The 13,050-nt window shown below is 43.4% G+C and overlaps 1 protein-coding gene across 3 annotated transcripts in view; it reads right to left on the bottom strand.

Moving 5' to 3' along the window:
- Positions 1-5,155: 5,155 nt before the first annotated feature.
- plppr4a (phospholipid phosphatase related 4a) overlaps positions 5,156-13,050 on the bottom strand; it is a 34,343-nt gene continuing 26,448 nt past the window's right edge. For all 3 annotated transcript variants that reach the window (XM_029725985.1, XM_029725987.1, XM_029725986.1), the window contains one exon: positions 5,156-8,737. In XM_029725985.1, the coding sequence (XP_029581845.1) occupies positions 7,109-8,737 (1,629 nt within the window). In that variant the 3' untranslated portion in view covers positions 5,156-7,108. The remainder of the gene's footprint in view (positions 8,738-13,050) is intronic.

Here is a 13,050-nt window from a genome sequence, read left to right as displayed (position 1 = left end):
GAAGGGGACAAAATAAATGTATGCACGATAGCGCACGATGGCGCACGCACGCAGCCGGTTTGGGTTCCGTGTAATAAAGCTGTTGTGGCCAGGTAACTCTGTTGATTTCTGCATCTCTTCTAAAGCTGTAGTGGCCAGTCTCTAACTCTGTTGACGTCTGCATCTCTTCTAAAGCTGTAGTGGCCAGTCTATAACTCTGTTGATTTCTGCATCTCTTCTAAAGCTGTAGTGGCCAGTCTATAACTCTGTTGACGTCTGCATCTCTTCTAAAGCTGTAGTGGCCAGTCTATAACTCTGTTGACGTCTGCATCTCTTCTAAAGTTGTAGTGGCCAGTCTCTAACTCGGTTGATTTCTGCATCTCTTTTAAAGCTGTAGTGGCCAGTCTCTAACTCAGTGTCAACTCTTGGTCTTGGACTCCTTAGTTCCCACCCAAAGCTTCTCAAATGCATGCACCTCTGTTTCACACTGTCTCTCCTTTTCTCATAGTTGTATATCACCAGGCTCTCTCACTCTCTCTCTCTCCCTCTCTCTCTCCATCTCCCTCCCTCCCTCTCTCTCTCTCTCTCTCTCTCCCTTCTTCTCTCTCTCTTTCTTCTCTCCCTCAGCACATTCCATTTGGTCTTCAGGGATGCTGTTTAAGCTGGAGACGAGCAGGATATCTCTCTTTCAATTTAGGTCAACTCCTTGCCCTACTTAAGACCTCCTGATGATTATTACTCTCTCTCTCTTTCTCTCTCTCTGTGCCGTGATAACTAGGCCCATTTCCACCATCACATGCCCGCACACACATTTGTTTCATATATACAGCAATGCTATTAATTAGTAATTATAAAGAGTGGAAAATAGGATGTTAAGGGGTGAACAGTCAATATTGACTGTGGGGTCATGGAAATGCAGAGGCTTGAACAAGTCATGGCAGTGAAGAGGATCACCATTGTTTATGGATGAAGCAGTGTGAAACGGGGTCAAGAACAACGCATATAATTTTCACTGTCCAATCACAAAAGCTGCACTTTCACTTAATTTGAATATGATTGTGATGCGTCTGTGCAAATACACTGGTTGCTATAGCTAACAAAAATAGTTGCTATGCAGGATGGCTAATGTCTTCTCACATAGCTAGCTAGTCAACTGAAGCCACAAACTCTACAGTTGGAAGGGCAGCAATAAAAGTGTCTATTTTCATTGCTTTTCTATTCACATTTAATTAGATATAGCTATCCATGATAATAATGTTGTTGCATGATTTTGCCTGGATCAGAAAAGTTTGTCTCGTCCGTGCACAGCATTCTCTGTGCATGGGCAAGATCGCATTTCAAAAGTGAGAAATTGTTTCCGAGGTCAGAAAGGCAGACAGCAAGGTTTACAAACCCTCACTGTTGGAAATCAAATGCTAGGCTAGAAGCAAGAGGACATCATTTGTTAATAAATGCCTTACTTATAACATTGGTCGCATGGCAGAGATAGATTGTTGGTCGCATATTGCGTTTGTCCGTTAGCCTAGGGCTTTGGAATACAAGTGTGAATCCTTAGCCCAGGGCTAAAGCTTAGCGCCAGGTTAACAAATGCTTGTGTGAACACAGGATAAGCTAGCCCAGGACCAGTCTTAGCCTGGGGCTAAGATAGCCTGGGGCTAAGAACAATGCAGTGTGAAAAGGCCTTATATGTCAACATACTGTATGTGCTTCTGTGCCACAGTGACCTGAAAGTTTGAAATTCCTGTGTGACAGAGATAAATTACATTATGATGTGCCTCTGCAACACAGAGAAATCATATCACAATGTGCCTTTGTGACAGAAAAATGACATCACCTTGTAATTCTGTAACACAGAAGAATTACATCACACTGTGCCTCTGCAATACAGAGAAATTACATCACTATGTACCATGACACAGTGATGTCATAATTAGGTCCCGCTATTACACAGAGAAATGACATCACAAAGAATTATATCTCCATATGATTCTGTGACACAGAAAAATTACATCACAAAATGTTACTGTGATGCAGATATACCATTACACCACAATGCATACCTGTGAGACAAAGTATATTATATCTCTATGCATCTCTGTGACACAGAGTGAGACAGAAAAATACATCACCATCAACAAACCTTTCTCTAGTTTGATATCAAACATTTATTTCAATATTTAGACATTGTCAACCTCATAGAATGGTGAAATACAGAGTGACTTCTGACTGAGACTTCGGTTTCGTTAGCAACAAAGCTATCCACCAATCACCACGTCTATTCTGAATGCACACAGGCCAATGTTACAGATGTATAATAAAGTCAACTGACCTAGCAACCATGGAAATATAATGACTAGATTATATTTCTATAAATTCTATTTCTATGCTCTCAACTCTATACAAATACATCCTCTGCCTAAACGTCAAACATCTTCTTCTGCCAAACCTGATTTCTTTCTGTAGATATGTTGTCCTACCTACTCTACACTGTAACAGCATTGTCTGCATGGCAAAGTTACAAAGATTGTATTTACAGTGATAGAAAGAATGAAGAGTTAATCAATTGGTTGATTGATTGATAAATTGAGTAGGTATAAATCAAGGTACCAGCCATAACTTTCAAAAGGTGTCATATACAGAAAATAAGCCTTTAGATACAGTACATATCAAATTACCATGCAGATATGACCACAGTTTAAAGCCATCATGGAAGGTACAAGTATACAGGAAAATATACTTTTCCCCTTCAGTTGTCGCTGCTAATATACCCTTTGAGACGTAAAAAATATGTGTAATATTTATATAATATCAATTCAGTTTCAATGAAAAAAAAAGAAAACCTTGATTATTGATAGAAATTTTCAACAATATCTCAATTTTATACATCCAGTCTTACTTTTGTATTATTGTGTACAAACCAGGGGTTGGAACCAGTTCAGGGAACAGAACCGAAAACTGGAAATGAACAACATTTTTCAAGGAACAGAATCAGAACCGGGAATGAAAGTGATTTATACTGTTCCGGAACATAACTCTTATTTTAAAAGAATGGGAACCGTTTAATAACGTTATTTTATGCTCCAGGCATTTTTTTCTGTCCCACAAAAAAATGCTTCAAAGTGCCTATGCAAAGCCCTCACTCTGTCACTCAGAAACGTATTCCAGTGTCTGCCTGACTGCCAGCTGAAAGTCTTAAATTTAAAAAAAAAAAAAGTACTTTGTGGTATCCAATTGGTAGTTACAGTCTTGTCTCATCGCTGCAACTCCGGTACGGACTCGAGAGAGGCGAAGGTCGAGAGCCGTGCATCCTCCGAAACACAACCCAACCAAGGCTTCTTGACACAATGCCCACTTAACCCGGAAGCCAGCCGCACCAATGTGTCGGAGGAAACACCATGACTGTGTCAGCATGCACTGCGCCTGGCCAGCCACAGGAGTCGCTAGTGCGCGATGAGACAAGGACTTCCCTGCCGGCCAAACCCTCCCCTAACCCGGACGACGCTGGGCCAATTGTGCGCCGCCCCATTGGTCTCCCGGTCACGGCTGGCTGCGACAGAGCCTGGACTCAAACTCAGAATCTCTAGTGCCACAGCTAGCACTGCGATGCAGTGCCTTAGACCACCATGCCACTCGGGAGACCCAGCTGGAAAATCTTTGCCTGTGTGTGTACGTGTGTAGGCTACCTGCCCTGCCCTCTGAAGCATAGGCTACTGCAGCCTACTGACATTACTAGCATGATTCATAAACTAGGGAGAGACATTTCTAATTGGAGAAGAATGGATTAACTTTTTCAATGCTAGTTAAGGATACTATAGTAATTACATTTCACATTGGATTTATTAACTACAAAAAGGTAAGACGTGTTTGTTATTTATTATTCTGGTGCCGCTCTGCACACAAGCTTGCTAGCTAGCTCTGGTCCAAACGTTAAGCCAACTCTCGGAAGTTCAAAGACATTCAATGTTCCTCCATAAAAGCCCCTCCTACGTAGGTACAATTCTGTAGGCCTAATTCAGATCATGCATGTCTTAACAAGATGCCCAGTGTTTCAAGCCAAGCCTCCTCTTCCACTCTCTCTTGTTCTCTCCCCTACAGTTGTCTGTCCAATGTAAACACCTATAGCTCCATAGCAAGCTGCTCTATCCACTGATTAAAGAAGTCATTTAAATATATGTATTTTTTTAACTTTGATTTAAAAAGGAACAGAAATGAATGATATGAACAATTTTTGGGGTTCGAACCGGTTCAGAACTTTATTTTGCTGGTCGGAACAGTGGAAAGGAAAAAAAAAAGAATGGTTGGTTCTGTTCAGAACAAAACGATTGGAAAATCATTTCAGTTCCAGCCTCTGGTACAAACACAAACAAGCTCAATACATTAATTATCTTGGTAATCCAAATGCAACTGGCATATCATGACCACTGTAAAAATGAGTGTAAACACTATTGTAGCTATCTCAGGTGTCATGAGTAAAGGTAGTGTTCTATGCACATAGCACTGTATATCAGGGATCTCAAGCAAGCCGATTTTATGTTGTCTAACCTCAATTTAACCTCATTAAAGACAGAATGTGGACCTGGGTGAAATGACTTTGAGACCCCTGATGTATATGAACAGTAAGCTCTTGGCAGTTTTATAAAGGTATCAGCGTATCAGAGGCTGGTGGGAGGAGCTATGAGAGGACGGGCTCATTGTAATGGCTGGAATGAAAAAAATAGTTTACATATGTTTGATGTGTTTGATACCGTTCCATTTATTCTATTCCAGTCATTACAACGAGCACATCCTCCTATAGCTCCACCCACCAGCTTCCTCTGCAGTGTAGTATACTATATGTACTGTACAAGCCACACTTCCGTTCATGTATTGTTGAATGGCCCTACCTTTGCACAACAAACTGGATAAAAATCATTGAAAGGTTTTCATTGAACAATTATATTGTTCAATGGCAGCATATAACACACATAGGGATCCTCACATAGAGTAATGTTTGAATTACAGTGCCACTAACCAATGGTAGTGTTAGTAATGTTATTTTTTCACTTACGTAGTTTGGATACTGAGTATGACTCACTTGTTTACTGTTCTCTTGTGGGAGGGAGAGGGATGCTATTGTCGTTATACAACCTCTCCTCAGTCCTGAATCGTGCATGGTGCATTATAGCCCAAGGAACACTAATGTATGATTGATTTTAATCTAACAGCATGACCAAAGTTCCCAGCACAGGCTCTGCTGCCACATTGTCCAATCAGGAAAATCAAACTGGACAATTAAATCAATTATTGTGCACATATCAATGAACCGGGAAGAGCAGCCTCTGCCGAGAGTGGTTTCCCTTTTATGTCACTCATCAATAGATACATTTACTTACAAATTATTTGAGTGCACAGTAAGTAGCATTAACAACTTGTACAGCTGCAGAAAAAACTATAATTTTCTTAAACTACCATACATGTTGCTAATAGGAAAAAAGTCACTGTATCAAAAAACAGCGAATACTTGTTAGTATACTTCTTCAAAGGCAATACAGGATGCAAAGTGTAAAGTCCTTCTTGAATTTCCAGTCTTTAAGCAAAACTAATTTGATTAAGGTACTGTATCCACTGCTCCTGGTAAGCAATTATCTTACATAGTTAATCCACTGCCCCTAGAAATATATTGTCTTACATACTGTATCCACTGCCCCTGGTAGTCTATTAACATACTTCATTTGCTGCCCTTGTAAGCATGTTATACTGTTCGAGGGATACAATGTGTGGATAAAGCACAGGGAAAAACTGGTGAGTTCACAGCGATAATTAGGATTGCAAAATTCTGTTAATTTTCCACAAATTCCCAGGTTTTCCAGAAATCCCAGTTGGAAGAACCCCGGAGTCATGAGGGAAGTCAACCAGGATTTCTGGACAAACCAGGAATTTGGGGAAAGTTAACGGAATTTTGCAACCCATGGATAATATTTGGTGATTTCTTAAAACGTTGCTCTGTTATAAATCACCTGCCAAACCAATTCATATCCCGAAAAAGTTCTAAAAACAACAACATTGAATAAACACATATTTGTTAAAATAGACTATTAATAATTAGTAATAAGCCAATGAAGACATCTGAATATTGTTGGCAGATCAATCGGAGAACTATAAATATGTACATAGCAAAAAATATAAACATTTCTTTTCACAATTGTCATGGTACTGTATGTATGAAAGTTGTCTTATGAAAAGCCCCTCCAGCGTTGCTATGCAGTGCAACACCCAATCACGGTCACATTACACAAGGACATTTATATGTTGCTGAGAAAGAGCACAGAACATCAATGGAAAAGGCCTACAAAACATCATGTCCATCAACTTAATTAATAACTTGCACGGTTCATTGCCGTCAAAGGCTCTTGCAGGTTGATAACAAATAGTATCAAATTCGAAGTTCAAACCACTATAGCCATTGTATTAAAAGAGTTAGTACTTGTGCTTGTCAAATGGATGAAAGTTTATGTAATGAAATAAGGGTTGAAAGGTTTGCGCAAAATGACTTTGTGGCTATTATTCCAGCATCTCCTGCATTCTTAAAGGACCATTGTGTGTGTGATGGTGTTTCAATTTCAAATCAAAAAAGAAGCATGGCGCTTGGCTTTTGTGTAAAACCTGCGAATTCAGACAAATGGCGTAATGGTGTAATGGGTTTGCCCTCAAAAATGTGTCACATAAAGCTTACTTCATTATTTAATGTTTAAAATATAAATATATTTACTGCATTTCTCAAAGAACACACACCAATACATTTAATCCGGTCCTATCAAATCAGGTCTAACAATAAACTGCTGAAAACTAAAAAAATCTGATTTTTGCAGAATGGAAAAACACTGTAGTGGCCTTACTGTACTAGACACACTGAGCTAGCTAATGAATTATGACCTTTAGAATGGCACTGGAAAAGTTAAGCCAGCCCAGTTAACACCACTGAATCCATGATGGATTTGATAATATACAGTCGTAGCTGAATGTGTTCAATGGTCCTATTGTGGGTTCCAGACTAGATCCAGTGTAGAAGGCCACTCATGGGGGGACAGATAGGCCACCACATGGGCAGTAAGGGGGAATGGTAAGGGTAATGGCTGACTGGGGCAGCTGTTCATTCTCTATAGGCCAGTCCCAGGGTGGGGGGCGGTGTGGGGGAGGTCCCTTTGAAATAGTTCCTGGAGTTGTCTGGACTCTGACCTCTATCCGGGAGCAGGATGATGTTGCCTTTTCTCCGCAGGGTGGATTCCCTGCTGGAGGCGATGGAGAGGGTGTCGGAGGCGGCCTCGCTTCCTCCTCCTAGTCCCTCCACAGGGGTCACACGGATGGTGGTGATGCCTTGGTGGGGGTGGTGGTGGTGGTGGTAGTGAGGGTGGTGCACGTGTGGGTGACCGCCTCCCCCACCGCCACCGCCGCGCTCGCTGCCGGTGTCGGTGCCCGTCTGGCTCCTCCTGCCATCAAAGGAGCCGTAGCCGTCCTTGAGCGAGTCGCAGCTCTCCGAGTCGCGATTGAGGTCGTTGAGCTCGAAGGCCTGGCGGATGCTGCCACGCTGCTCCTGGGGCTTCCACCTCCAGGAGCCACTGCCGTCCGGAGGCTTGATCACAGGCTTGTTCTCTGGATGGGCCTCCACCCTCACGATCCCCTGGCCGGGCTCCTGGTCCATCAGGGCCTTGTACTGGATGGAGCCTGTGCAGCTGACCACGCTGCCGTCCTCTGAGCTCTTGGGGCTGCCGTGCTGGAGCAGACCCTGCTGCTTGGACATGGTGATGACCTGCATGATGCGTGGCTGGTTAGTTAGACTGTTAGTCCTGCAGGGGGCGCCCTCCTTCAGCCACTTGGAGCGAATTGAGCCTCCCCCACCAGGAATCCCACCGCCGCCATAGTTATCCTCCCTGTCGTCATCATCCTCGTCCTCCCTACTGGAGGTGCCGCTGTTGACATGCTCCTGCGTCTCCTCTGGGATGTGGACCAGCTGGGAGGAGCCTGGCCGGGACTGGATGGACACGCGGGCCCCCCCTGCCAGGCCGCTGCTGCCCCCGTTGTGGGGGAGGTGGTTGGACAGTGGCACGGTGCTGGCAGCCAGCTTCATGTACTGGGCGGGGATGTGTCCCTGAGCACGGAGCTCTGCCTCCAGGCCCATGGCGGATGGCTCAGAGCTGCACCTCAGCTCCATGGTCCTCTGAGGCGAGGAGGAGGAGGACGTTGAATGGTGGCGTCCCACAACCACCCCGCTGTCCATCACCTGAAGAGAGAGCTTGCGGTTCTCGTTCTTGCTCTTCCACTGAGACAGCAGCTGCTTGGAGCGTGTGGAGTCCATGGAGGAGTGGATGCTGGCGTGGCGGCGAGGGACGCGGTGCTCCTCGGGTAGTGAGCCACCATGTGACCTGGGTAACGTGCTACTGTTAAAGGTCACCAGACAGTCCTGTTTACCCATGGGACTCGGCGGGGTTATGCACTCCAAGTTGGCGCTGGCCCTCTTCAGATTATTCAGGGAGCTGGACTCGCGGCAGGAGGGCACCCGGGTCAGAATGGTCTCGGGGTGGGCCGCGGTGAGGCCGTCAGCGGTGCTCACGCTATTTAGGCTGTTCATGCTGTTGAGGCTGTTGGGCTGCAGGTGGCGACCTGCATTCTGGCTGACGTTTGGCACAGTGTTGCTCCTGGGGGGCTCGCGGAGCGGGGGAGGCTGGGGTTGCTGTCTGGATGTGTCCTCACTGGGCTGGAAGTTACCCACTGCATACAGACCCTGAGAAGAGGAGAGACCATGACAGCATTCATTATTGGTTCAACTTATCTATAACCTATATCTACTTCTACCTACTGTATCTATCTACCTAAAACTGTCTAAAATAAGTCTCTTTTGGGAAGACACCATTCATTATAGGTTGAATGACCTATCCTGAACTACCTCTACCTACCTTTCTATTCCTACTATGTCTATATCTACCTATAACAAAATGGTCTTAGGCGTCTCGAGACAGACATTAGTATAAACTTCCAGGATTCCATTGTTTTTTCAAGCACTATTGAAGCACAGTGAATATACAGTATCGGACACAATAAGACATAAATAGCCTAACCAAGAGCCAAGAGCCATTTGTTCAACAGGAGGACTGCAAGATTGTGACAGTGGATTTGTCATGGTCATTGAGTCAGATAGAATGCAGCAGTCCAAACAAAACTGTTGGGGTAAATTACCAGTAGCACGATCATAGCCACAATCACAGCCTCAAGCACCTCTGATTGAAGAATATTAAATGTGAGGATATTGCATGGGTGTGTGTAGGCGGTGTGTCGTGTGTGTGTGGGATGTGCATATGTGGTATTTATAACTTGCTATGATTCAGTACAGTCAAAGATGGAACTGGATTTTACAGCACATTGCTGAAATGGACAGTATCTTTCCCAATCGTAATCATGTTATGCATCTGCACATTAAGCTAATTCAATGCACATTTCATTTTGTCACATATCCTTTACCGTATAGCCTACTTACCATATAGCCTACAGTATTTAAATAATGTTCAAACATTGATACACTCATAAACTCAGCAAAAAAAGAAACTGCCCTTTTTCAGGACCCTGTCTTTCAAAGATAATTTGTAAAAATGCTAATAACTTCACAGATCTTCATTATAAGGGTTTAAACACTGTTTCCCATGCTTGTTCAATGAACCATAAACAATTAATGAACATGCACCTGTGGAACGGTCGTTAAGACACTAACAGCTTACAGACGGTAGGCAATTAAGGTCACAGTTATGAAAACTTAGGACACTAAAGAGGCCTTTCTACTGACTCCGAAAAACACCAAAAGAAAGATGCCCAGGGTCCCTGCTCATCTGCGTGAACGTGCCTTAGGCATGCTGCAAGGAGGCATGAGGACTGCAGATGTGGCCAGGGCAATAAATAGCAATGTCCATACTGTGAGACGCCTAAGACAGCGCTACAGGATGGACAACTGATCATCCTCGCAGTGGCAGACCACGTGTAACAACACCTGCACAGGATCGGTACATCCGAACATCACACCTGCGGGACAGGTACAGGATGACAACAACAACTGACCGAGTTACACCAGGAATGTACAATCCCTCCATCAGTGCTTACACTGTCTGCAATAGGCTGAGAGAGGCTGGATTGAGGGCTTGTAGGCCTGTTGAAAGGCAGGTCCTCACGAGACATCGCCGGCAACAACATCTCCTATGGGCACAAACCCACCGTCGCTGGACCAGACAGGACTGGCAAAAAGTGTTCTTCACTGAAGAGTCGCGGTTTTGTCTCACCAGGGGTGATGGTCGGATTCGCGTTTATCGTCAAAGGAATGAGCGTTTCACCGAGGCCTGTACTCTGGAGCGGGATCGATTTGGAGGTGGAGGGTCCATCATGGTCTGGGGTGGTGTGTCACAGCATCATCGGATGGAGCTTGTTGTCATTGCAGGCAATGTGAACGCTGTGCATTACAGGGAAGACATCCTCCTCCCTCATCTGGTACCCTTCCTGCAGGCTCATCCTGACATGACCCTCCAGCATGACAATGCCAACAGCCATACTGCTCGTTCTGTGCGTGATTTCCTGCTAGACAGGAATGTCAGTGTTCTGCCATGGCCAGCGAAGAGCCCGGATCTCAATCCCATTGAGCACATTTGGGACCTGTTGGATCGAAGGGTAAGGGCTAGGGCCATTCCCCTCAGAAATGTCCAGGAACTTGCAGGTGCCTTGGTGGAAGAGTGGGGTAACATCTCACAGCAAGAACTGGCAAATCTGGTGCAGCCCATGAAGAGGAGATGCACTGCAGTACTTAATGCAGCTGGTGGCCACACCAGATACTGACTGTTACTTTTGATTTTGACCCCCCCTTTGTTCAGGGACACATTATTCAATTTCTGTTAGTCACATGTCTGTGGAACTTGTTCAGTTTATGTCTCAGTTGCTGAATATTGCTATGTTCATTCAAATATTTACACATGTTAAGTTTGCTGAAAATAAACGCAGTTGACAGTGAGAGGACATTTCTTTTTTTGCTGAGTTTATAATAGCATGAATCATATTGCTCAAACTAGTGCATCCTGTTCTCATTCATAAAGATAATCGAAAAGCTCTAACACCCTATACAAAAGCGCAACAGGACTCAACAAACAAGATAGCGAAACATGTCACTATTCATTACATCCATCAATATACAGACAGACAATATTATATCACCTTATATCAGCGAATAATCAAATCAAATGTAATTTAGCAGATGCTATTGCAGGTGTAGCAAAATGCTTGTGTTCCTAGCTCTGACATTGCAGTAATATCTAACAATTCACAACAATACACACAAATGGAATTAAGAAATATATAATATTAGGACGAAGTCCGGAGTATAAATACAGTATATACAGTTGAAGTCGGAAGTTTACATACACTTAGGTTGGAGTCATTAAAACTCGTTTTTCAACCACTCCACAAATTTCTTGTTAACAAACTATAGTTTTGTCAAGTTGGTTAGGACATCAACTTTGTGCATGACACAAGTAATTTTTCAACAATTATTTACAGACAGATTATTTCATTTATAATCCACTGTATCACAATTCCAGTGGGTCAGAAGTTTACATACACTAAGTTGGCTGTGCCTTTAAACAGCTTGGACAATTCCAGAAAATGATGTCATGGCTTTAGAAGCTTCTGACAGGCTAATTGACATCATTTGAGTCAATTTGAGGTGTACCTGTGGATATATTTCAAGGCCTATCTTCAAACTCAGTGCCTCTTTGATTGACATCATGGAAAAATTAAAAGAAATCAGCCAAGACCTTAGAAAATATATTGTAGACCTCATCAAGTCTGGTTCATCCTTGGGAGCAATTTCCAAACGCCTGAAGGTACTACTTTCATCAGTACAAACAATAGTACGCAAGAATAAACACCATGAGACCACACAGCCGTCATACCGCTCAGGAAGGAGATGTGTTCTGTCCGCTAGAGATGAACGTACTTTGGTGCGAAAAGTGCAAATCAATCCCAGAACAGCAGCAAAGGACCTTGTGAAGATGCTGGAGGAAACAGGTACAAAAGTATCTATATCCACAGTAAAGCAAGTCCTTTATCGACATAACCTGAAAGGCCGCTCAGCAAGGAAGAAGCCACTGCTCCAAAACAAGAATAAAAAAGCCAGACTTGCAAGCCGAAGAACACCATCCCAACCGTGAAGCACGGTGGTGGCAGCATCATGTTGTGGGTTGCTTTACTGCAGGAGGGACTGGTGCACTTTACAAAATAGATGGTATCATGAGGAGGGGAAATTATGTGGCTATATTGAAGCAACATCTCAAGACATCAGTCAGGAAGTTAAAGCTTGGTCGCAAATGGGTCTTCCTGTCACGCTCTGACCTAGGAGAGCTGTGTTTTCTCTGTTTAGTTAGGTCAGGGTGTGATAGGTGGATGGGCATTCTATGTTTTGTTTTCTATGTTTTGGCCGGGTATGGTTTCCAATCAGAGGCAGCTGTCTATCGTTGTCTCTGATTGGAAGCCATACTTAGGGAGCCTGTTTTTCCCTTTGTTTTTGTGGGATCTTGTTTTTGTGCAGCTGTGTGTGAGCAGCCCCAGAACGTCACGTTTGTTTCAGTTTTCACCTGTTTTCTTGTTTTGTTCGAGTTCACAAATAAAAGATGTGGAACTACTTGGCTAATTTATGACAGGGAATATGAAGATAGCACTCGTGACACTTCCAAATGGACAATGACCCTGAAACGTTTGACCCAAGTTAAACAATTGAAAGACAATGCTACCAAATACTAATTGAGTGTATGTAAACTTCTGACCCACTGGGAATGTAAAAGCTGAAATAAATAATTCTCTCTACTATTATTCTGACATTACACATTCTTAAAATAAAGTGGTGATCCTAACTGACCTTAGACAGGGAATTCTTACTAGGATTAAATAACAGGAATTGTGAAAAACTGAATTTAAATGTATTTGGTTAAGGTGTATGTAAACTTCCGACTTGAACTGTATACAGCAATAGTTGAATAGGATTGCCTTGACTAGAATACAGTATATATATAT

Source organism: Salmo trutta, chromosome 31 (assembly GCF_901001165.1).
Source record: "Salmo trutta chromosome 31, fSalTru1.1, whole genome shotgun sequence".
NCBI lineage: Eukaryota > Metazoa > Chordata > Actinopteri > Salmoniformes > Salmonidae > Salmo > Salmo trutta.
Note: the sequence above shows the minus strand (reverse complement) of the source record. Positions and strands in the feature narration are given on the sequence as shown.